The sequence below is a fragment of the Anabrus simplex genome, chromosome 11, assembly GCF_040414725.1.
Source record: "Anabrus simplex isolate iqAnaSimp1 chromosome 11, ASM4041472v1, whole genome shotgun sequence".
Taxonomy (NCBI): Eukaryota; Metazoa; Arthropoda; class Insecta; order Orthoptera; family Tettigoniidae; genus Anabrus; species Anabrus simplex.
This window is the reverse complement of record NC_090275.1, coordinates 46,980,054-47,006,991: the sequence shown is the minus strand read 5'-3', so window position 1 is coordinate 47,006,991 and position 26,938 is coordinate 46,980,054. Positions and strand designations below refer to the sequence as shown.

The 26,938-nt window shown below is 41.7% G+C and overlaps 1 protein-coding gene across 1 annotated transcript; it reads right to left on the bottom strand.

The window, feature by feature from the left end:
- On the bottom strand, positions 1 to 25,845 carry LOC136883122 (UDP-glycosyltransferase UGT5). The gene is made up of 6 exons (XM_068229759.1): positions 25,239 to 25,845; positions 19,745 to 19,950; positions 17,356 to 17,528; positions 13,281 to 13,503; positions 8,324 to 8,543; positions 1 to 334 (listed from the first exon to the last, which is right to left on the bottom strand). The coding sequence occupies exons 1-6, from the start codon at positions 25,691 to 25,693 to the stop codon at positions 58 to 60; spliced, it is 1,554 nt and encodes a 517-aa protein (XP_068085860.1). The 5' UTR covers positions 25,694 to 25,845; the 3' UTR covers positions 1 to 57.
- Positions 25,846 to 26,938: the final 1,093 nt, after the last annotated feature.

Sequence of the window (26,938 nt, the reverse complement as noted above, 5' to 3'; positions counted from 1 at the left end):
TGGTAATCAAACGTATATTTACAGTGTCAATATATACACAATATACCCTCTACAAAATCAATTTTTCTTTATCTTCATGTGCGGCTGTTTTCTCGAAAACATTCTTCTACAGCAGTAACATAGAAGTAGGATAGGAATTAGTATTGCTGCCACGAGGGTGACTATGACATCTATCAGTAGATACTGGTACCAAGCTAGGTCCATGGCTGCAGAACGTAAATGATGTGCTCCTTTGTGTCTTATAACGTATTCACACCAGAAGATGAAGCGTTGTAGAGGATTGTCGATCTGATCTCGGAATTTTACTGATAACTCCTGCATGTTCTTTGCGTAGCTGTAACAAAAAAGACAATGGTTTATGTTTATTTGAAAAATGTTGATGACGAAGAGTACTTAAAATGTGCAGGATGGAAGGTAACGGTACCGTCATAATCCGTAAGATTTTTCCACATAGTACATGTAACAAAACAAGTATGACACTTTCCTGGGATAAAGCACCATTGAACTGGAGAAAAAAAAAATCAAATTTTTAATGTAGAAGTTGTCTTAAAAACAGTACGTCGGACTGCTGTTGTAAATGCACTTATTTAGGCATAAATAAAGTCTGAAATACTGCGTAACTTGCCTAATTACATCTTGCAACCTTGGAGCCAATGTCGTGTGCCTTGCACGAGCTCAGGCAGCGAGTGGAGGGGCCGAGATGTGCTAAGGGGAAGACGGCACTAGGCGTTGTGTTGTTTACGTATGACACAAGCACTTAGCCTCTGGATACCCCACAGCTGGCTGGCGCGAGTATACTTACAAGGGAACATCGGCAATGGGTAAGTCGCCGATCGCGATGAAACTTGGAAAACACATTGAGGTACACGTAAAAATGATGTCGGCATCAATTTTGGGTGCCAACATTCATTAGAGCGTTAACTACGGGGCCTAAAAGTTGCGACATTTCAAATTCCGCGTGATCAGCGATGAATACCTGCTGGCCAATGCTAAGCTGGCACACTGTGTACTTGGAGACACGCCTCTGCACCTCCTCCCCTGCCCGCTCCAATTGGTTCGCCACCGCACATTTCCCTTCTTCCCGCGCTTGCCGGCTGCGGTTGGAGAACCAATTGGAGCGAGGAGGGGAGGAGGTGCAGAGGCGTGTCTCCAAGTACGCAGTGTGCCAGCTTAGCATTGGCCAGCAGATATTCATCGCTGATCGCGCGGAATTTGAAATGTCGCAACTTTTAGGCCCCGTAGTTAACGCTCTAATGAATGTTGGCACCCAAAATTGATGCCGACATCATTTTTACGTGTACCTCAATGTGTTTTCCAAGTTTAATCGCGATCGGCGACTAACCCATTGCCGATGTTTCCTTGTTAGGGACAAAACACGACGACCTCACCTCACACCACTACTCTCCAGCGACAGTCCGGTGTCGATTAGCGGCTAACAGGATTTACAACGTCTACTGCAGCCGGAGTTGCCAAATCGTCGACTGCACTCGACATGAAGAAAGGATAAAGACTGAAGAGTGTGAAAAAAGTGACTTGGCAACATCTCCACACCAATCAGGGAACGCTTAGAACTCCTCATGTCAGCAGGGTGGGATCGACTGGTGGCTTCCAGCTCGCTTCCAGGAACTGAGGCTGTCATGTTTTGTCCCCAAGTATAGCAGAGAAGTTGCCGAAACGCTACCATACCCTTCCCGCCAAAAATGGCGCTGCTCAGATGACGTCACAATGCACTACACTTACAAATGTCGACGCAGTAAACCACGTAACACAGCTGCGCATTCTACGTTCGAATGTAGACAAAACTGAAATGAATCTGCATTTCTTTTCGTGCGGACAAGACCAGCGGTCTTCTTACATCAGGTCAGGCGAATGAATTACCATTTGTTTGGTTAGATTAGGACCATTGGTCTGCTTTAGTTAGTTCTGCTGAGTGACAGACCACATTTGTATGACAAGCAAAGTGGGGCCTGAAGCTATAAACCCCGTTAAGTGATGAAGAGATCTCTAGTGTCCCCTAGACAAGACCATTGGTCTGCTATGGGTAAGTCCGGCGAGTGACAAGACTATTGGTCGGCACGCGGCAGCCCTGTGGTCAGACAAGATGTGAGCTCTATGGGAGGCAGTACGAACATTGTCTTCATCACAGCCTGTCACTAGCAACACAGATAATGGTCGCATTTCGAGGTTTACACTGTCTTGCTTCTAATTCTTCTACACTGGCGGAAAAAATATCCAAACACCAAGAAGGGAGCGTGTTTATACATCTGAAAGATGACGTTGATTCACATTTCCCGCAAGTCACATTAGCTTAGTGCTAGTAGCGGCCCCGTGACATCGTACATCAGGTTCGCTTTAAATACGGGCTGTACTGTGCGAGAGCATTAGTTACCTGTGAGATTTGACGAAGTGACTGTGAGTGGATCAAGAATTCCTTTACGACGAGGAGGCCAGTATCAGCAGCTCACTGCGGTTGAACGACGCCGCATAATTGGGCTACGTGAAGGTAGATTTTCCTTCCTGTGCTACTGCAGAACGACTTAGCAGGAATGTCTCCACTGTGCATATGTGCTGGCAGCAGTGGTCCCAAGAAAGTACGCTCCCAAGAAGACCGGGCTCCGGACGTCCCCATGGCACCACCGAGAGGGAGGACCGCCGTATTTGGCGTATGGCTTTGGCGCAGCGGACTGCGTCTACAGCAGCAATTTGAGCGTCAGTTAGCACCACAGTGAAGCAACGAACTGTTCGAAATCGGTTTCTTGGAGGACAGTTCCTAGCCAGACGCCCTGCGGCGTGCATTCAATTTACCCCAAACCACCGCGATCTGCGACTTCAGTGGTGTCAAGAGAGAGCTCATTGGAGGATGGAGTAGAGGTCCGTTGTGTTTTCCGATGAAAGTCGATTCTGCCTTGGTGCCAGCGATGGCCGTGTGTTGCCTAGAAGGAAGTGAGCACCTGCATTCCACCTGTCTGCGGCGTCGACACACTGGACCTACAACGGGAGTTCTGGTCTTGGGAGCAATTTCATATTACAGCAGGAGAACTCTCGTGGTTATCCCTCACACCCTGACTGCAGATGTGTACGTCCGTCCGTCCGTCTGGTGATTCGCCCTGTTGTGCTGCCATTAATGAACAGCATTCCCGGGGGTGTTTTCCAACAGGATAATGCACGTTCCCATGCCGCTGTTGTAACCCAACGTGCTCTACAGAGCGTCGACATGTTGCCTTGGCCTGCTCGATTCCCCGATCTGTCCCAATCGAGCACGTATTTTGGGACATCATTGGAAGACAACTCCAGCGTCATCCACAACCGGCATTAACCGTTCCCGTATTGACCGATCAGGAGCAACAGGGATGGAACTACATCCCACAAGCTGACATCTGGCACCTGTACGATACAATACATGCAAGTTTGCATGCCTGCATTCATCAGTCAGGCGATTACACCGGTTATTAATGAACCAGCATTGCACATTTGCGATGGCTTTTCTCACGCGGATATTAACCTGTAGTTTTGTACCTTTAATCAATCAAATATATTGCCAAAATTTCCGTATTCTGCATTCCTTATTTCATGGTATTTGGACATATTTTTTCGCCACTCTATGAGTAGGAATTGGCTCACACGAAGTCCGCAACTTTTACCTGCTCAACACCCGAACTGCGCAACTTGCCCAAAACTACCCTTACTAGCAGTGCATAAACTTCGCAACTAGCAACAGGCCTGTGATTTTCTTTTGACCACGTCCCGCAACACATCAGTGAGTTATATAATAACGAGATTCAATTGCAAGTACTTTTATTCAGAAGATTTTTAATCTACCGCAACGATAACATTAAAACTTTGCACGAAACACATTTCAAAAAGTGCAATCCGTCCATTTCGCCATATTTCCATTGCACAATTTTCTTCTGGATGTCATTCTTTGGTTTTGCTGCCAGTTTTTGGTACGGAACCAGGGTCGACTTTATGTGGCCGAATGTAACATTCTGCTTGTACTCTACTCAAGACGGATCATGAGTGTGATTTCCCACACGTCTGGACAAAACATGATCACTCCTCAGTGTTGAAAGTTTGGCATTACAGTTCTTTTTCAAGCATCTCCAGGCCTGTTCACCAGTAGATTTCACTTTCCTATCATGTCTGAATGTGATTTTTTATGAAGTAGGAGTGTCTGACCCCTTTCACTATACATTGCATTTTCACCGTTCTCCATCTTCAGTATCACAGTCTTCCACGTGTAACAGGACTTTTCAGTATCGTACTTTCTCGGCACTAGATTGACCTCTACTATGCTCTTTTCTGCCGCCAACTACAAGCTAGCCGGACGCTCCTGTTTTTCTACCTGAAAGGCAAGTTGCGGAATTTGGGTAAGGGAGTTAGTGGACACTTCCTCGACCTTTTCTGAATTACGGAGTTCGTCCCCGTCCGTAGAAATACTTCTTGAGGAGGGCTAGTGGGTCTCTGGCAAGTATATACAGCACTACCATAAATATTCGGCCACTGATAAAATCGGCGAAAAAGTGATGACAATACCGCAGCCATGAGCAGAATGTGAAAACAAATGTGTCCAAGTCATGGAACTACATGTGGTTGCTTTTGCCGAAGAGGAATCACGGGGCATTGATGTACAGTATGCAGTAAAAGAAAGGACATTGCGCACATGGGTGAAATGACACGCCTCAAATATATTCGGTCACTCGGATAGGTCGGGATTGCCGCTGTGTTCGTTGACAGCGACAGGGCAGATAGCGTTGAAAAACGTTCAGTTCAGTAGCGCGGTGCCGCAAGACACGTCGTGCCGAAGTCATTTGCTGAAGTATTGCGGACTGGTATCAAATGGGGAGCAAAAGACAACACTATACCACGTTTGAACAACGCCAGCTCGTGATATTCCATCATGCTCGAGATAAAGATATCGCACATGCTTAACATAAGCAGAACAACAGTTGCATACATAATAAGACGATTCAAAAATGAAGACAGAATTGATTCAGTTTTCCAGACAGGCAGACCAAGAAGGTTGACAGAACGAGAGGAGCGGTTTGTGCTTCGCAATGTGAAACGAAATCCGTAAATGAGTGCCCCGAAACTGCTAGCAAGTACTTTTGAGGAGTGTGGAAAGAAAGTAGGTACTGAAACCGTGCGAAAAGCACTGCGAAGGAATGGGTTCTTTGGGAGAAGAGCTAGGAGGAAACCATACATTATTGCGATAAATAAAAAGAAGCGGCTAGAGTTCGCGAAAACCTATGTAAACAAACCCAGTGCTTGCTGGGAGGATGTGTTACTTGTTGATGAGTCAAAGTTCAACGTCTTCGAGTCCGATGGAAAGCAATATGTGTGGCGGAAACGTAACGAGGAACGGAAAACAAGCAATTTACAAGCAACGGTAAAACATGGTGGAGGAAGTGCGATGATGTGGGGATGTGTTGCATCGAACGGGGTTGGTGCACTGACTTTCATAGAATATACTTCGACAAATGAGGGCTATTTGGCTATCCTCAAAAAGAATTTGTGACAATCTGCGGAAAAACTTGATTTACAACGAGCTTTCAAATTCTACCAAGATAGTTCACCCTTTCCACACTCCTCTAAAACAGCTGCTAGTAGTTGCGGGGCACTAATTTTCGGATTTCGTTTCACATTCCGAAGTACAAACCGCTCCTGTCGTTCTGTCAACCTTCTTAGTCTGCCGGTCTGGGGAACTGAATCAATTCTGTCTTCATTTTTGAATCGTCTTATTATATGCCCAATGTTCACCCAAAGCACAAGTCGTACAGGGTCAGGGAGTGGTTGCTGTACAACTGCCCTAATGTTTTGGTGACTCCACCACAATCACCCGACCTGAACCCCTTCGAGAATGTGTGGAGTCAAATGAGGGCAGCTCTGCAATTGCGGCCGCCAAGTTCCCTCACAGACTTGAAGAGGAGACTGCTACAAGCATGGGCGGCATTAAGCCCTGATTATATAAAGAAATTTATCGCCAGTATGCCGAATCGACTGGAAGAGGTCATAAAACATCAAGGTGGCCCCACAAAGTACTGAACGTGTAACAAGGTTGTGAAATGAGTGAGTTTATGTTGCTTTTTGTATAGTGGCCGAATATTTTTGAGGCGGTACTGGAATTATTGCTTTTATTTTTGTACAACAGGTGGCGTACAAATATTTGTTTCTTGTCAGGATTAGATATGTAATATTTATTTCTCAACGTAAATATAATATTAGAATAGTTTAGATATTAGGTTATTAGACTGATTGAAACATTAAGAAAAAACATGCGTAAACATTTGCCACTGTAATTGGGATTGGAAATCCTGTAGTGCGCAGTAAATAAATAAATGTCAGAAGAGTTTGTGGAACATGTTATTATGTTTTCCTACATGTTTCGTTGTATTATACGTTGTTATTATTATAGTGTAAGAATAACTACCCAATAAAAATGTGTCACAAATCAGAGTGGCCGAATATTTATGGGGGTATCTGTAGGAGAATTCTCCTTTTTGCTACTTCAAGTATCGTATAACATTTTTTTTCTATGATTCTCCTGCTTCCCAGATATACGGGAATGGTATAGCACCGAAGGTGCAATTGACAATGCAGAGCAACCATTATTTCTTGAAAATTATTACTACAGACACGGAACTTAGTAGTGTTCATTCCTCCTGCCAAAATCTACTAGAGATGTTATCCTGGCGGCGGAGAAACTTCCATCCCGGATAATTAGTTCTTATTGCAATGACACGATCATCCACATACACCATTGCTGAGATGTTCACCTCAAATAACTCATTAGCCATTAAAATAATCGAAAGCCTGTTACAAGAGTGTTTATAATCGAACTTGCAGTACGTTTACAGGAAGTCAACATCTGCAGAGGTAACGGTACTGGCTTTAGTTTTCTACACCTAACAGTAGAGTCATGGACACTGTAAATTCATTAGTGTGATTATTTTTAAAATCCAAGAAGTAGTTCTCGGGGAAATGGAATGTCTTCAAAACATGATTCGTTCGGATAGGACGGTCCACCGATGGCAGCCAAAGCACGCGCTACACATGAAGCCTGAACCTGATGATAAATAGAGGACCTTCACTCGCTTCTGGTAACTAGGTATTCACTCCAATGCTCACACTGTGATAACACAGTATTATTTAAAACGCGACTTTTTAACCAATGCCACTTAAGTGTTTCAAAATAACCAAAATTTTATTTATTGGGGAATAACATAACATGAGTAAGGAAAACAATATTAAAGGTACATAATGACCAGGTCAACGGTTAATATTAAACGTCAAGATAATATTGTTGTCCCGTCATAACCACGTTTACGTGATTTTTTTGCTTTACGTCGCACGGACACAGATATGTCTTATGGCGACGATGGGATAGGAAAAGCCTAGGACGGTCGTGGCCTTAATTAAAGTACAGACCCAGCTTTTGCCTGGTGTGAAAATGGGAAACCACGGAAAACCATCTTCAGGGCTGCCGACAGTGAGGTTCGAACCCACTATCTCCCGATTACTGGATACTGGCCGCACTTAAGCGACTGCAGCTATCGAGCTCGGTACTTTACCTGTTATCTATGACAATATGAAAATTAAAAATAAAACAAAGAGTCCGCCTCTGCGGTGTAGTGGTTAGCGTGTTTGGCTGCCACTCCTAGAGGCCCGAGTTCGATTCCCGGCTCTGCCACGAAATTTGGAAAGTGATACGAGGACTGAAACGGCGTCCACTCAGCCTCGGGAGGTCAACTGAGTAGAGTGGGGTTCGATTTCCACCTCGACCATCTTCGAAGTGGTTTTCTGTGGTTTCCCACTTCTCCTCCATGCAAATGCCGGGATGGTACCTAACTTAAGGCCACGGCCGCTTCCTTCCCTCTTCCTTGTCTATCCCTTCCAATCCTCCCATTCCCTACAAGGCCCCTGTTCAGCATAGCAGGTGAGGCCGCGTGGGCGATGTACTGGTCCTCCTCCCCAGTTGTATCCCCCGACCCAAAGTCTCACGCTGCAGGACATTGGGCTTGAGGCGGTAGAGGTGGGATCCCTGGCTGAGTCCGAGATAAGCACGGAATAATAATAATAATAATAATAATAATAATAATAATAATAATAATAATAAAACAAAGTACCATTACCTCGACAGATATTGACACACCGGAAAAGTACTGTTTGTTTGATTATGAGCCCTTGGAAACATTGCTCAAAATTACAACGTATTTTCTATATGTTAAACTACATGTAATTTGAGATGCACATTGTAGCCGACTCACTCTGCTTATCTTAAAGAAATAAAATAATTCTGATATTTTTAATTTTCTTTACAACTTACCTTGGATTATCTAGCACAGTACGTATAGCTTTCAGAACAGTCTCTCTTGTGATATGCTTATAAGCAAGTTTTAATCCAACGCCATGCATGACGGCTTTGTGGATATTGGTCTGCTGATCAGCGAAAAATGGAATACCCACTATAGGTACTCCTCTGTAAATGGCTTCTTGTGTACTCAGTAGGCCGGAGTGAGTGATGAACAAACGTACGTTTGGATGAGCTGAAAGGAATCAACACCATTACTGTCAATGATTTTAAATATACTGTTCTACAAGAATGTAATATTTTTAGTATTCATATTGCAACCTTCAGTTATTGATATCGCACGTAGTCTTGGTGTTGTTTGTGATAATATAGACTTAATGGTAACCCAGTGGAAAAATATTAACTTACACCAAATAGCAAAATATTTGAATTTTGAGGTGGAGGAAGAAAATCCCTATCAAGAACTTGTAATCTTGGTATTTCCTTTATTAAGACTAGCATATTGAAATCCTGATGTAGAACGTGTCTTTGGTCACGTTAATATTGTAAAATCAAGAAAAAAGAATGACGACACAAACATTAGATGCCATTCTGTTTGTACGTTTTGGCCCCGGAAGAACCAATGGCTGCTGGCCATTCATACAAACTTCCTACAAGTGTGCTTAAAATAATTGGCACCACAGCAGCATACTCTTTCGCGGGTGCTTCTAATACTTCTACTGTATCCTCTGCTACCTCTAGTAGTGCCGTAGGAGACTAAGAGCAGGATGAAGAGACCATATTTTTCAATAATTGGGCGAGTTCGTCTAGCCTTTTTTTAAGCTATTTCAGTCTAAAATTTTAGCCACTTTTAGCTATATTTTGAATGCAGTTTATTACTTTTTGTGTTTGTGAATTGGCAACGCTGCTAGGCCACTCAGCTGCTGCCCATGATTCACTGACTAATATGTGACTACTGTAATCTTCATCATGAACCTGGCCATAAATTAATTTGTTTGTCTTTATTTTATTTTTCGCTATTGCTGTTGTATTAAACCCGTGCTTGTGCAGACCATAAGTTTCTCTAATCAGCATTATGTGAGATTTATAAACTATTAATTAACTGAGTGTTACTTATCGTATATCCTTCCTCACGTTCTGATGTAATTATCGGATATCCCTGTTTACGGTGACGGAGTGCTGGTTCAGTCTATTTCTTCATCCGTGTCGGGAGGAGTTGCAGTACTGCTATTAACAAAACCAATTATATATTTTTTAGAAGTGTTGAAATTAGCGTATATGATTTTCCTGAAAGTACTGTGCGTTTTATTATATTGGTGCTTTATGTGTTTATCATAATTCTTAAACTTAACGCTAAGAAAAGCAAATAAAAGCTCGGGTGGCACAAGAAAAGGAGGGAAAGTAGTTTTTCGTAGTCATTCTCAAAACATAATAATTTGGGTGTACAAAAGTTGTTTTTATTTTTTCGAATGCTTCAGTGAAGAACTCAGAACTCATTTTTCCCAGCTAAAGCGTGTGAGCGTGTGACGACTTTTTGGCCTCCTGACATGAAGGTGATATGCTGATTTTATTTACACCACACGCTGTACTTGACCGGTTGGATTAAATTGTTAAGGTATGTTGTGTTTAATAATGTATAATATTGCATTGTTTACTGTTGCTTGCGGTTCTTATTTACAGGCAGATCTGCGGACATGAAATCTATTTCTTGACAAGATCTTAGGATAATAAAGCAGATCTTAGATTGAATGCTCGCGCAAATTACCGTATTATCGTACATCGTCATGTATAACCATGTTAGCAGAAATGTTAGTGGCTTAGCAGTAAATTGTTCATGAGAAAATTTGTAGTATTCCAGCAAGATATGGCAGATATCTTGGATTCAGGAAATCAGATGGTCTGTATCGCGATTGACCTATCTAAGGCATGGGTACCGACAAAAGAGTGACTGAATGGGTGGCTGTATTTCTAAACAATAGAATTCAGAGAATTAGAATAGGTGAAGCGTTATCTGATCCTGTTATCATCATCCTAATCATTTTACAGTTTCCTGGGTACTGTTGGGGAGCATTTTCCATTCTGTCTTATTGAGATACTTTCTGTTGTTAATGACGTCCTCCAGTGTCCTTCCCCGATCTGCAATGTTCATCTTTACGATGTCCATCCAATGGGTTCTTGGTCTTCCCACCATCCGTTTTCCTGCCACATGCCTCTCCAAGTTAACATACAGTAAGCTGTCATTATTGGCTCCATCCTCATTTCATACCCAAACCACCTCAGTCTAGACATGCTGACCCGATCCAACAATGTCGTCTCAATCCCAGCTTCCTTTCTAACCACATCACTCCTTAACTTGTCCAGTTTGGTTTTTTGAATTGTGGACCTAAGGAACTTCATCTCAGATGCCTGCAACTTTGATGAGTTTTTCTTAGTGACGGGTGCAGGTTTCGATACCGTAGGTTAAGATTGGTATGAAGTACTGATTGAACATCACCAGCTTTGATTTTGTTGGTACTTTGGGATCCCAGAGGAGTGTTCGTACTTGCTGGTAAACGTGAGAGCTCTTCTGCACTCTATATGCCACCTCCTTTGTGGCTAGTGAATCTAGAGATATTACACTGCTGAGGTAAGTAAAGTTTCCCACAGTTTCTAGTGGATGGTTTCCTAGCATGATTATATGAGTATATATGATTATATAAGTAAATTCTATGCACTGATTTTCTGATATAACTATGATATCTTTAGCATGAAGGCTTTGCAAAGTTAAATGGAATATTACAGGTTGAAATGAAATTCAGTGTGTAAAACTATACATTTGGGAAACAAAATAAAGTTAGATGCCGTTTTCTTTACTGAATCGTTAACTAAGAGTTTCCAGAACCATATATTTTCAGAAAAATGACCGAAATATTTGGTTTTTTTTTTTAATTTCCAAGCTCTCTGTAAATAATCTTTGATGCATTCGGGAGATGGTGAATTCGAATACTATCGCTGGCAGTCCTGGAGATATAATAATGAAATAATGAGATCAGCTGTAGTCTCGTCGTCCGCTATAGTGAGTGCAAGTGTTTCCAGTTGATTATATCTTCAAGTTCATCTAACTACATTGAAAAACAAATGGCCAAATATGATGACTACGGTATTCCTGGTAATGGTTATTTTGCAAGGGGTAAGACAGCGGAGTTGTGAGCATTTTTCATCGTTAATCATTGGGTTGTCGAAGAAGAAGAAGAAGAGTATCGGCTAAGCAGCGTGTTTCAGCCTTTGTTCGACTTGTACTGTAGTTTCAAAATATGTACGTTCTCAGGCACTCTGAATGCCATTACTACTTAGCACTGCCCATATCTCAGGAGCTAATTATGAGATTGATTCTTCAGTGGGAGGCATTTTAAAATACATTTTGCTATAGCGTGTGGCCAGAAACAGATGCTAAAGTACTGCGTTCATCAAGAAGTAACAATGGACGATATAAAAGAGTTACTAAAAAATACGAGCCTCCGTGGCTCAGGCGGAAGCACGTCGGCCTATTAACGCTGGGTTTCGTGGTTCAAATCCCGGTCACTCCATGTGAGATTTGTGCTGGAGAAAGTGGAGGCGGGACAGGTTTTGTTTTTTCGGTTACTCCGGTTTTCCCTGACATCTTTAATTCTAGCAACAGTCTCCAATATCATTTCATCTATCGGTCAATAATCATTTCCCCAGAGGAGTGCGATCCCTGCATTGTTAACCATGCAGAGCAAGCCACATCGTATACTTTAAATGCTGTGCCAGTCAACACATGAATGAAGCTTAGTTCCCTGGACACTTACACACTAAAGTACATAAACACAACAACACACAAAACACACACATACAGCTAAAACACAATTATAATGACACAAACAGAATTGCGTATTCGCAGTTAAGCAACATCGGGCGTGGTCACTCACTGGATGGGTGACCTACACCTGCACCTTTACTGTTCACTAATAATTAACAACTTATAAAACTACCTAAACTGACTCAAAACTGCGTGATGACACACACATCACACACTCATTACAGACCGACAGAGGAGTGCAGAAAGCGCACCGGTATCTTCATCTATGAAGCAAACAGATCCCAGGAGAGAGGCTTCGGCAGCTGGCATAATTCCTATCCTCGCCGCTAGATGGGGGCTTCATTCATTCCATTCCATTCCTGACCCGGTCGAATGGCTGGAAACAGGCTGTGAATTTTCCCTTTCATTTTCACTAAAAAATACGAGGTCTACAACCCGTTAGGAGTTGTTCATTATTACCCAATAAGGAAGGATCAGCACCAACCCTGGCAGGGAGAATATAGTCCATTTAGAGCAAGGGTAATATCTACCCGTCATTTCTTTCTTAATCTGCTTACGGTCCAGGGTCGGTTTTTCACTCGGACTCAGCGAGGGATCCCACCTCTACCGCCTCAAGGGCAGTGTCCTGGAGCTTCAGACATCGGGTCGTGAGATACAACTCGGGAGGATGACCAGTACCTCGCCCAGGCGGCCTCACCTGCTATGCTGAACAGGGGCTTGGTGGGGGATGGGAAGATTGGAAGGGATAGACAAGGAAGAGGGAAGGAAGCGGCCGTGGCCTTAAGTTAGGTAACATCCCGGCATTTGCCTGGAGGAGAAGTGGGAAACCACGGAAAACCACTTGCAGGATGGCTGAGTTGGGAATCGAACCCACCTCTACTCAGTTGACTTCCCGAGGCTGAGTGGACCCCGTTCCAGCCCTCGTACCCCTTTTCAAATTTCGTGGCAGAGCCGGGAATCGAACCCGGACCTCCGGGGGTGGCAACTAATCACACTAACCACTACACCACAGAGGCGGACTCGACCCGTCATTACTCTCGTTTATTCACACACCCTTGGCAATATGTTTTCCCCAAACTATGGGGTCGGGGACGAAGCACTACAGGTTATTGACCGTGAAGCCATTAACTATTGCTAGTAAACATTGCTTACCTAGAATATCCTTCTGTGGTAGCCATTTTCCTACTTTAACATTTTTGGGTTGTCCAGGTAAAGTATCCGACTCCCATTTCAACAGAACTTTGTAAGGAAGTTGGGCAAACGCTTCCAGGAGAGCTCTTCTCTTATCTTCCTGTAGCTTGTCGCTTCGAACGTTACTGCCCAGGCTGAAGTAGATAACTCCTTCCTTGGCCTCGTCGAGGAACACTTGTAGATCCTATGGATTAATAATAATATGTACTGGCGTTCGTCAAGTTGACGACATCTCCCCTATTCTGTTTAACTTACTTCTAGGCAAAGTTATTAGAGAATAGGAAAGGGACGTCAAAGGTGTGAGCATCGGGAATTTTGGAAGCAAAGTCAAGGTGAAATATTTAGCCTTAGCAATCATTACTAAGACCGGAGATGACTGATTGCACCATGTTTGGAAAATCTTTTAGTGACATGTGGTGTCTGTGCAATAACCACAGAGTGCTAATGATTTTTTTTTATGGTGTTGGTATCCCAAGTAGTCCCTATATAGTTTCTCTTTGACTTCCTGCTATTACTTGTATTGGTCCTTTATGCTTTCTTATATATATCAATGATATGTGTAAAGAAGTGGAATCAGTGATGAGGATTTTTGCAGATGATGTTATTCTGTACAGAGTAATAAAGAAGTTACAAGATTGTGAGCAACTGCAAAATGACCTCGATAATGTTGTAAAGTGGACAGCAGGCAATGCTATCATGATAAACGGGGTTAAAAGTCAGGTTGTGAGTTTCACAAATAGGAAAAGTCCTCTCAGTTTTAATTACTACGTTGGGGGGGGGGGGTGAAAGTTCCTTATGGGGATCACTGTAAGTATCTAGGTGTTAATATAAGGAAAGATCTTCATTGGAGCAATCATATAAATGGGATTGTAAATAAAGGGTACAGATCTCTGCACATGGTTATGAGGGCGTTCAGGGGTTGTACTAAAGATGTAAAGGAGAGGGCATATAAGTCTCTGGTAATACCCCAACTAGAGTATTGTTCCAGTGTATGGGGCCCTCACCAGGATTATTTGATTCAAGAACTGCAAAAATCCAAAGAAAAGCAGCTCGATTTGCTCTGGGTGATTTCCGACAAAAGAGTAGGGTTACAAAGATGTTGCAAAGTTTGGGCTGGGAAGACCTGGGAGAAAGAAGACGAGCTGCTCGTCTAAGTGGTATGTTCCGAGATGTCAGTGGAGAGACGGCGTGGAATGACATCAGTAGACGAATAAGTTTGAGTGGTGTCTTTAAAAGTAAGAAAGATCACAATATGAAGATAAAGTTGGAATACAAGAGGACAAATTTGGGCAAATATTCGTTTATAGGAAGGGGAGTTAGGGATTGGAACAACTTACCAAGGGAGATGTTCAATAAATATCCAGTTTCTTTGAAATCATTAAAGTATGAAAGCTTTCACGGCTGGTGTCATCAATATAATAAAAATCTTCCGGGCTATTATGCCGTGGTCCACTCCTCTCGTTTCTTCCAGACGTTTCGACTACTGCTGCGGTAATTATCTTCTGTGGCGTAGTGTAGATACGCTCTCCTGTATCCCGCTGGCGACGTCTGGAAGAAACGGCATAATAGCCCGGAAGATTTTTATTATATTCTTTGAAATCATTTAAGAAAAGGCTAGGAAGACAACAGATAGGGTATCTGCCACCTGGGCGACTGTCCTAAATGCTGATCAGCATTGATTGATTGATTGATTGATTGGCATGTCAAAATGAGGAACAATTATTAACACAAACATTCCAATTTAATGACAATACTCACAAACCACAATAATAGAGCCGTCTCTCAAGTACATTTTTGAACGAGTCTTACGTTCTGAGTTGTCTATAATATTCACAAGTAAACAGAAAAATAGGACTTGATTTACAAATATTTTGAAGGAGTGTTTTTATACGAAGCTATCGAAAATAATCACAAGTAAAAAATGTAGAACTTGCTTCATAGATACATTTTCTTAATAAATGTCCTGTTACTGTATATTAAGCTTTTCATAATACGAAATGTGAAAAGCTCTGCCACCAGATGAACCGCCTGAACTGTCTCCATTGAGAAATGTAGTTCTCTGAAGGAATGCCCGCTTTCTAATCTCATTTAAAAAATATAAAACCATCTAGCACCTTCTCCAGATTTAACGCCTTAGCAGCCTCCGGAGACTACCAAACTCCACGTTTTGAGGGGACTTGACATCTAGAAGGAGATTTTATTTTGGGAGGGGGGGGGGTGTGTGTGCAAAATATCACTCTGCAGAAAACGCCTTGCTCCCTCAAAGTCGGCGCCATTGTGTATTTCTATCCAGTCTCTTTTACTTTGTTAAGTGTGTAGTCAAATACTAAATGATTTTTAATTGTATAATCACACCATACTTCTGTTTAATTGTGGTACATGTGCAACTACTGTTCCTTTGGTGAAAATTTAATTATTACGGTATTGGATGAAAATATCAAAAATATATTATTACCGTAGTTAAGTTGATAGACTGAACCTTTACTTACTATTTTGTAGCTATTTTTTTCCTTCAATTTTTGTCTACCTCCGCCTGTTATATCCCACAAACCCCGGTACTTATTGTTGTCTATACATTTGTGTGCATCCCCTCCCATTTCTAATTCCCAATCGACGCTGCTGATTTTCGGTTTGAACTGTTTCATTTGTGGAATTAGAAACCTGGGGAGAATTCAGCCGCTCCGTTGTTTCTAGGATGAACACGAGGGCGTTTTTTCAGGCTACTTCCTGCTCTTATTTCTCCCCGCATCGAATGTAACCAACAAGATTGTAAGCAAGTGTCTGCTCGTGGAACCTCTGGAACATTTACCAGGATGTACTCCTCTTCCAGCCACTGCCACGTTTTCATTGATGGTTGCCTACGGGCGTCATATCAAAAGACCTGCACCTGGCGAGCCGAACCCGTCCTGGGATCTCCGGGCACTAATAAAGCCATACGCCATTTCATTTTTTTTTCATTGATTTTCAGGAAAATATTAGTTTGTTATTTGGACTTCGGTTTCTTGTGCCCCAGCGTGAAATAAACGTTGAGTTTTTACTTCGCGTATTGAAAAATACTTTCGAGTTTTTTATAAACCCTTCATATATCGAAAACTCCACTCTATAACACCCATAAGGTCTCTGAAAATAATTACAAAACACGTAATATGCATTCGTTCGCAACAAACTCTTTGCAGATCCGAAATCTGCTTTAAATTCCCTTACTGTAATAGCAAAATGACAAAGCAGTACTTCCTACGTAATTCTCCAGTAGAGTCTACAAACAGTCTCTTTCGGCTTAATACAAGGTGTTTTTCTTTCTGTCTGTCTTTCTTTCGTAATCCGTTTATCGTCCAGGGTTGATTTTTCCCTCGGACTCAGAGAGGGATCCCGCCTCTACCGCATGAACGGCGGTGTCTTGGAGCGTGAGATATTTGGTTGGGGATCCAACTGGGGTAGAGGACGAGTACCTCGTCCAGGCGGCCTCACCTGTTATGCTGAACAGGGGCCTTATGGGGGGTGGGAAGGTTGGAAGGGATAGACAAGGAAGAGGGAAGAAAGCGGCCGTGGCCTTAAGTTAGGTACCCTCCCGGGATGGAGTAGAAGTGGGAAACCACAGAAAATAATTTCGAGGATGGCTGAGGTGGGAATCGAGCCCCCCTCTACTCACTTGACCTCCCTAGGCTGAGTAGATCCCGTTCCAGCCCTCGTACCGTTTTTCGAATTTCGTGGCAGAGCCGGAAATCGAACCCGGGCCTCTGGGGGTGGCAGCTAATCACTCCAACTACTACACCATAGAGGTGGACCAAGGTGTTTATTACTCTACCTGAATGGCTAAATTGATTAATAAAGCTCATACCGAATGAACAAACCTTAGAAACCTTTGTTTTAGGATTCCATCGCGATGCGAGGGGTGTGTCTTTGCACAAACTAATCGCTTGAATTTTGTGCACATAGGAACACTGTGCGATGTTCTCTGTTGATATCAGATATTTGGAGTTTTCTATTTTAAATTTGGATTAAATTGGTTTACAACGTAAACAACTGTAATACTTACTTTTGGAAGTGGTTGTGGTTCTTTGATGTGGATGCCAGCGATTTCAATAAATGAAGGCAGCAAAGGTCGTGGGTAATCAAAGCTAGGGTGTGTGTTGACAAACATCATGCTAATTTTACGTAATTCTTCGGTTGGAACGGCGCCTGCTGGTCCTAAGTAGCGCTTTACAATTTCTGAAAAGAAAAAAAAAAGATCAGATTATAATATTCTTCTTGATGCCATATTGTTTTCTTAGATACTAAAAATTAATCTGAGGTAGTAATATTATTCTTTCTTCCTTTCGTAATCCGTGTACCCTCCAGGGTTGGTTTTTCCTTCGGATTCAGCGAGGGATCCCACTTCTACCGCCTGAAGGGCAGTGTCCTGAAGCTTGAGACTTTGGGTCAGGGGGATACAACTGGTAAGCAGGACCAGTACATCGCCCATGAGGCCTTACTGCCTTGTGTGGGGAATAGGAAGATCGGAAGGAATAGACAAGGACGAGAGAAGGGAGCGGTGCGGTCGTGGCCTTAAGTTAGGTGCCATCCTGGCATTTCCCTGGAGGAGTGGGTAACTACGAAAAACAATTTCGAGGATGGCTGAGATGGGAATCGAACCCCCCTCTACTCAGTTGACCTGCCGAGGCTGAGTGGACCCCATTCCAGCCCTCGTACCACTTTTCAAATTTCGTGGCAGAGCCGGGAATCGAAACCTGCCTCCGGGGCCGGCAGCTAATCACACTAACCACTACACCACAGAGGCGGTCAGTATATTGTACTTATTAAAATTAATAACAGACTATATCAGCACATATTAAAATATTTTAATTGAAAACCGGTTTTCGGAATCTTAGTTCCATCATCAGTGAGTAATCAAAATTAAAATATTAAAATCCACACAATTGTATAGTTGCCGAAAAATACGATTATATACATAAAAACCACATGCAAGCTACTTTTAAGTTTCACGATTATGTGTGATTACTTGGCAGTAAATATAAGTGAATCCCTCTCGGTTGTTGTATGTGACAGCCTTCTGACGATTGGGAGAAGTAATTCTCACATGTATGTAGTCGAAGTGACCTATAATTCCATGGAAATTACTCCGTGTATATAATAACATATATCGGTTGCCAAGAATTGTATTCAATTTGACAGTTACCGGACTGTCCCTTCGTCAGTCTCAAGAAACAAGTTTCTTGAAAAGCGAAACCTTATTTTAAGATCTATCTCCCAGTCAGTACATGTCAAATGAATTGCTGCGATTTAGCAACGGGTGACCCACCGAGATGCCGTCGGACTAACCTTTCTTCCCGGAATCGTCTCAACATGATAATACAAATTACATGTTTCATGGTACATACCTCTGATTATGATTCACCCCTCTCATTTGAAGTTAGACATTGCTCTCGGCAGTGTTTAAACATGACCGGTTGAACATCGGTTTTAGACAGTGTCTAAGTGATAAATAACGTCTCTGCAATGCGGTAACCAACGCAGCCAACACCGTTTCTGCAATCGGCCCTATATTTTTAAACTGGCACTTGAAGGATTGTCATTACGAAAGATTGGACAGCTGGTCAATAGAACAGATTCTACGGTGCAATATGTGGTTCATAAATTTAAATACAAAGGCACTATTGAGAACAAGCCAAGAAAACCCAGGAGAAAGTGTTTAACTGAAAGGGAAGAACGGTTTGTCGTTCGGCTGATAAAATCTGATTCCAAATGAAGTGCACCAGCTTTGAGGCAACTCACGGAGGAACGAACTGGAAAAAAGATCAGCAACTTCACCATCCGTCGGATCCTGTATCGGCATGGGTACTACGGAAGAATACCTCGGAAAAGGCCATGCGTAATTAGAAAAAACAGACGGTTTATACTGACATTCGCTAAGGAGCATATAAATAAGTCTAGGGGACATTCCACCATATACTAACATGTTCCAGGAACCCTTTATTTTTTGTTTATTCCAAGTGTTCAGTTTGCTTGTACGAATAGGAAAGATACAAGATTATGGGCGCGCTTTTCTGTTTTAGAAGCTGTATGTTTTGTTATAATGGTTGCATACAGATATAGTAGATATATGTTTTCTGAAGGTTTTGTTGAATATACGTTCAGTGAATAAAATCATTTTTCAGTTTATTTTTTTCTGGCAGTGCGTTGAGGTTCTAAAGCAAACAGCCCGTACGAATAGAATAGCTTCATACTATGTAAATAAATGCCTTTGATCGCCTGAAATAATCTTGAGACTTGATGTATTGACGGACTGAAAGACCGCTTAAAACTGATCTTAGAAACTCGAGAATTGCGACAATTCGTTTTCAAGTGAACTTCCACTCCCAAGTCTATTGTATAATAAAATGGTGAAGAATATAAGCTGATATTTGAGAAGTGCTAACAATGCTTACCGTCTATCTCAGGTAAAGTCTTGATATGCCACATATAGTTCGTATATAAGTAAAATATGACGTTATGTAGTCTTTCAAAGAACGTCATATGATCGGTGTAGGTCAGGAATAAATGGGGAGTATACGCCGGATGATTTGGATTTGCAATGTATTCATTTAACCAGTGTGGATGGCTGAAACTGCTCACTGCCACGACAGGGGGTGACCTACAAATAGAAAACATAATTTGCATTTTAATAATGTGGCAAGACAAAAGTGGACAAGAAAGATGTATGAAGCGAAACTAAATAAATCAATATTTAAACTTTTCAGAAGAAAGATAAACTGATTATTTTAATTTGTATCATCCGTAGTAGCTGGAGAGGGGCCAGGACGGACACTGCCCGTAGCTCAGATGCAATTAGTAGGATACCAATACTGTATATATGATTGCTGGGTATGATTTAACTATGGTTTTGGCCTGTAACCGACGGAAAAATTCCAAGATGTTTTCATTTTTCAATTTTTATTCCAGGAAAATATCGGAATATGTAGGCAATTTTAATGACGATGCAGACCTTTGTTTCGAGGTATTTCGTGGCTAAACGGTAGGTCGTATCACAAAACGGATGGCACAATCTCAGTTCAATTCGGAGTGATCTACTACTTTGGCCCTATGACTTTTTTTCGTATCTCTATCCCTTACGCGTTAGATTTGGTTGTATTTCTCGACTGTGCGTAAATTTTGCAGTTTTTACACGTATAATTCATAGTTTGACACACTTACAAGAAAGACAGAACCATCAAATTTGCCACGAACATTAGCTCTCCCAGTAGCATATGTGAGCCAAATTCTAAGTTTCTAGCTGTCACATAAGTATCCGAAAAGTAATGCAGTGTGTAAAAACCTTACCCAAGTTTACCCCTGTTCCACGTTTCTAACTCAGTCTAACCCATAAATAGAGGAGATACCAGAAAATTTCATAACATCTACCATTTATACCGCTAAAAGAGGCTTCTTATGGTGCAATCAGTTTGTCGATATAACGTACCGTTTACCAGCAGTTAATCTGTAAATGAAGGTCTGCAATATTGTGAACGCGCATATACTTTCGTATGTCGATATATATGTATATTCACTGAAGTCAGTTTGTAGCGATCTGGAAGGGGTATTTTTAAGGACCCATTATATCGGAACATCATAATTAATCAAATACTGTTGTGAAAACTTCGTTAACCTCATTTTACCCTAAACAATGTATATATACCACCACACATTAATAATGTATGCAATGTATTTTTAACAAGGTATATATATACCACTGTTTTAGTTATGTGTCCAATTTAACAAGATTATCCAATGCCTATGCTCAACAAAACAAATAGTTTTCTAAAAGTTCAACCCTATTCCAAGACATAAAATAACAATAATAGGCTTTATAAACTGATACTTTAGTATTTAAGATATATGCCAACAAGGTATTGCATACTAATATTTTAATCACAAGTGTCCAAACCAATAATTCTACATTTTCATATGACTGATCAATAATCAATTAATGTAATTTAAGAACCAATTTTTAATGTATATTACTGAACTTACTACTATTAATTTACACAAATGTATGTATATCTCATTCCACATTGTACAACCCAAATTAGATAGTGATAACATGAAAAATAGCATGTAATTTCATGGATGATGTATATTAGTTAACTACTTACCTTGACACTGTATGCTGGGAAACTTAGGATTGACACATACAATAGCTCAAATGTACCAAGACATACATACCAACATTTATGATCAGTTGGACTTAATTTAAGTTTTAATCATTATATGTGATGTTTTTGTAAAATATATCTTTTATGCATGTCAACTGAAGATGACCCCCTAGGGGTCGAAACCGGTCTTGACCATATTTACTAGCTGAATGTGAATAAATTTTGTATTGATAAGGTGGTGACTTATATTTATATTGTTTTTGTAAAGGGGTGAGTCTGCCATTATAATTAACTAGCAAATGTACCCGTGCTTCGCTACGGTACTCTACATTGTATACGGATATCGAAGTAAATTAGAGCACATTAAGTGAATAAGATTTTTAAATTGGGTTTGTCTTGGCTTTATCCGAGAATCAGTATTGTGAAAACCACAGACGTTGTTTCCAATGAAAGTGTGATTTGCGGAATTGCGATGATAACGGCAAGTCCACTTGTTTACTGCAATTCACAACGAAGAAAGTAATTTTCATTTAACGGCAGACCCCATTGCCTAGTGCGCGGCCAAAATCGATTTGGGGAGGTTTCATTATAATGGCAGACCCCAATTCCTACTTTCAGATAGATTACAGTTGAGGAACTTTTATTTTATTTGCAAGGACCTTCCTTACTGCCAGTCAAAAGTGAGTTGCGTTCTTATCTTTATAATGGCAGACGCATTTTCTAATGCCAGTCAGCTTCCTGCCAGTCACACCGAGTGGGTGAGATTCCATTATAATTAGCAGGCCACTATGCCTATCGTCAGTCACATTTTAGACGGGTCAATTTATTTAAAATGGAAGACACGCTCCCTAGAGTTCTGCTAGTCCAATCGAGAAGGGATTTATGCATTAAAATAGTGCACAAGAGATGGAGGACGACCCCATTCTTATTGCCTGTCAAAGTCGATGTGGGGAGGACTGAAAACAATAGCAGAAGTCCTCCTTCTGAGAGTCACTATCGATTTGCAATGTATTTAATACCAATGGCAGACAAACCCTTTCTCGATTGCTACAAATCGACGTCAATGAAAGAATATAGTCGTCATACGGAAGTATAAGGATGTTAACCATCATTTACAGAATAACTGCTGCTAAACGGTACATCAAATCGAAAAACAGATTGTACGATAAGACGAACTTTCTGGCCATATCTTGGGGTCATCAGCTTACCCGTACCAAGTTTCACATATCCGAGATTTCTGGAAGTGCCTCATTAATTCACGTCTTTTTTCATTTTTAAATATTTATATATACATCGCTCCAGCCCGACTTGCTTTTATATATAGAGATGACGGATAAGCATGAGCACGTTGAAAAGTGCAGACTCCCACTTCGAGATTCATATCTCCTAAACGGTATATGATATTAAGAAACGGTTTGCGCCATCAGACGCCTCATTTATCGCTCTACATGTTTGTTTCTAAACCATATCCTCGTATCTCCCACATTAAGGGGGTAAATTGAGTTCAAATTTTGAATAGGGTGAAATTTGGGTGCATTTTTAACATTTTACATTACTTTTTGCCTACTCATGTATAAGCTAGAATCATGAAATTTGGTACACATATGTCCCTTAATCGTGCCAATGTGCGCACCCAACGTGATGATCCTATCATTCTTATAAGTGTGTCAAACAATGAAATATACGTGTAAAAATCACCAAATTAACGAACAATCCAGAAATACGGCCAAATTTAACGTATAAGGGAGAGAGATACGACAAAATGTCACAGGACCAAAGTTGTAGATCACTCCGAATTGAAGCGACGTTGTGCCATCCGTTTTGTGATACGACTTACCGTTTAGCCACAAAATAGCTCAAAAGGAATGTCTGCACAGTCATTAAAATTGCCTCCATATTTCGATATCTTTGGGGGTAAAAAGTGAAAAATTTGAACATCTTGGAATTTTCCCGTCGGTTAGGGACCAAAAGCTATAATTTCACCAAATTTCAATTGTCTACCTCGTCTGGCAGGTTGTGCCGCCATCTTGATTCGGGGGGATGGGGGATAAAAATGAGGAAATTCCCGAAAATTTTTAAGCCCACGAAACCTATAGGTTATCGTTTTGGATATACTATACGATTGTGTTCTTATGCTGAGTCCAAAATTTGAGCCCCCCCCCTGGCGTGCCCCCTTTAGGGAATTTTGAGAATTTCCGATTTTTCTAGGGATCCTGGGGTCATCAGTTTCTCCCGTACCAAGTTTCAAATTTCTGAGATTTCTGGAAGTGCCTCATTAATTCACGTCTTTTTTCATTTTTAAATATTTATATATACATCGCTCTAGCCCGACTTGCTTTTATATATATAGATACTGTACAAATCGATACTGACTGTCAGCAAGAGGGCGTCTGTATTGTGATCGATTCTCCCCACATCGACTTTGACAGGCAATAGGAATGGGGTCCTTCTCCAACTCCTGTGCAACTGGAATTAATAAAGAGGGTCTACCATTGTAGTGAATAATTCCCTTCTCGATTTGACTGGCAGAAGGCAGTTTTCTTCACAACTCCCTTACCAGATTGTGTCTGGAAGTAGGAAAGGGGACCTACCACTGTAAAGGAAACTCGCCAAATCAATTGTAACCGCACAGTAGACAAGGGAGCAAACTTCCAAACTCGATTGTGAATGGCAGTCGGCAAGTGAGCCTTCCGTTAACATCACAACTCCGCAACTCGCACTTTACATTAGAAACAACGTATTCTGTTTCTTGGATAACGCTAAAAGACATGCAATTTTTAAAAAATCTTATGGACTGCGTGTATAGTAATTTACTTCGATATCCGTGTACAATGTAGAATAGCGCAGCGAAACACGGGTACATTTGCTAATATTCCTATAATTCCCATGTTGTATCCCTAAATCAATGAAAGAATGCTTTATTTATTCTGTGAAACTGGGATATTTGCCGACTCGTTTTTAGTGTCTTGAGCAGTATATTCTTCAAATACTTTTGAAATAAAATCTAAAAATCGGGAAGCTGTAAATTATAGCCTACTCCCCGGAATTCCTTAAGAACCTCCCAAAGTACACGGCCTTAGTCAGTGCCGTGAGTGAAAGCAAAGTGCCGGCTTCCAAGTCATCTTTAATTAAAAGGTTACAGCAGGGTGCGAATTCGCGCGGGGGGGGGGGGGGACGGGGGGGGGAGGAAAATGCAGAACACATAAAATATATTGCTTAAATTAATGATTATACTATGCACGGGTGAGTCCATCTGAGACTCGGGTAAAAATATAACTTACTTGAAGCCCTTCTACAAGTAGCTCAAGCTTACACCACTCCTGTACTTCTTGGAGAGGGTATGTTTCCGATAGGTAGCCAACAGGACAATAAGGAGTGTACAAACTGACAAATTGACAAATTCTTTCAGTCAGCACATAGCCCTGATAGAGGAAGGATCCACTAATAAAGCAATAAATCGGGGCAAATCACGCCCTCGTCTGACCTTTCTTAATAAAGGGACAGTCTCTCAGCTAATTGGAACAAATTGTTAATATGTATCATCCTTGTTTTAACAACATAATTCAAACAAAAAGATTTAAAATATACATTTTTGTGGGGAAGAGGTTAATTTACTTACAGGTGAATTAAACACCTCTCCCGACGGGTGCTGTCTGAAATAAACAATAGTAGTTAAGCCCTATGATCCTTCTCCCCCCTCCCCCACCGCCACCATTTCTTTCTGATTTTGCACCATGGATTACAGGGGTTTTCACATTTCACATCGGCTGGTAAAATTATAAGTACTCACCCGAATTTCTTCACAACTGCTAAAAGACATTCTCCACTTGTAGGTTCAAATATTATTAAATCAAATTTGAAATCATCTGGGTAATTCATGAGAGTCTTCATTCCCTTGTTCTCCATGGAGAACTGACAGAAGCCCTTCATCCACCCTGTGAACAGTGCTAGCAACGTGTATGGAGACATGTCGCTCATATCTTCCATGACGTAGTCTTCTTGTTGCTCCAAGAACTCGTATATTCCTTCAAGCACGATGTCAGTGTGGTTAGGTACTGGTTCCTTCAAAGCCCTTGTGCTTAGAACGGTTACATTGTGGCCCCTCTCGGCTAAGGCTGTGAGGTGAACGCTGTTCCAGAGGTGTATGCTTGGTGATGGTATGTTCAAAAGTGCTAGAATGTTGGCACCATTGGCGATGGTTACTGAACATATCAGTATGGTCACTAGTGTAATTGGAAGTTCCATTGCAGTTTATCTGGAAGTATGAAAAAAACAAAACATTAAACAGTTTTTATTTTATACAGAATGGTCAAAATAAAACTTATCAAGACTGACGTGGAATTGACCCTTGTTAATGAATAGGATAACTGCCCATCACAGGAAATGCTGGAAACCGTGATATCGGTGCACCAATCGGTTGCTGTCTCATGTCTACGCGTGCGCATCTCCCCGGGTACTTCGCTGTGTCATTACATGTGAATGAGTGAGAGGAACAGGCGTGTTTAGTCAACAGTTGAATGAAACACGAAATGGTGCTCTGTTCATTGTAGAGTGTTATACGAAGCACGATTTGTGGAACTTGGTAGCAAAATGGCGTGAAGGGAAGCCTGGAACGAAGTCCGACGAAACCTCAACACCATTTATCTGTGCAAGTGGGAATTAAGAGATTGTCGTATTGAAACATTATCAGAAAAGACTTGCATCTCTATCCTTACAAATTTACTTTTGTGCATACTGTTACGTATCAGCCCCTTGGTAGCTCCTTTAGGTATTTCCAGGAAGGGGCTGGTGACTCAAACGACCTGGAATCTCCCAGCCGGTCTGTGCGATGGGGCCGGCCTTCCCGTGTATTGTTCTCGCCGGCCGGCTTACATGCGAGTTTCCTTGAGATTCAGCGGGAATGTTCTGCCTCCAGTGACATCGTGAAATTTCTCGATCAAATTAGGTGAGATATAAGACCCAGAGGAATATGAGAAAAACCCCAGGCGCCGGCTCAACTATAAAGCAGCCAACTGGGGCAAATTCGAACGCAAGCTAGACACACTCCTACAGGGAAGCGAAGGCATGCTAATAGATAGCACAGCCCAAATTGACGAAGCAGTCAAAACCCTCGTAGAAGCAATTCAAACAGCCACAACTGCGAGCATACCGCTAAGCAAACACACAGAATCACCTCTTTTCGAGATTCCAGCGCACATAAAAGAGTTAATACGCAGGCGCAACAGCCACAGACGTAACTGGGCTCGACATCACAGAGACGAAGACCGCGAGATGAAAAACGAACTAAACACGGAAATACAAACTCAACTACTGGAATACAGGTCGGAAAAGTGGAACAACCACCTCAAACTTTTCGACACCAACACCAGGCCAGTGTGGAACTTAGCGAGACACTTCACGCGAGAATCACACAACATCCCTACCATCAAGGGACCTAACGGCCCGGTATACGAGAACCGTGACAAAGCCGAAATCATAGCGGACTCCATA

Coding starts and splice junctions, on each gene's coding strand:
- LOC136883122 (XM_068229759.1), bottom strand. CDS start 25,693: ATGGAACTTCCAATTACACTAGTGACCATACTGATATGTTCAGTAACC. Junction 13,504..17,355: donor AACCACAACCACTTCCAAAA/GTAAGTATTACA, acceptor ATTAATCCATAG/GATCTACAAGTGTTCCTCGA. Junction 335..8,323: donor ACTGTGCTAGATAATCCAAG/GTAAGTTGTAAA, acceptor TTTTTGTTACAG/CTACGCAAAGAACATGCAGG.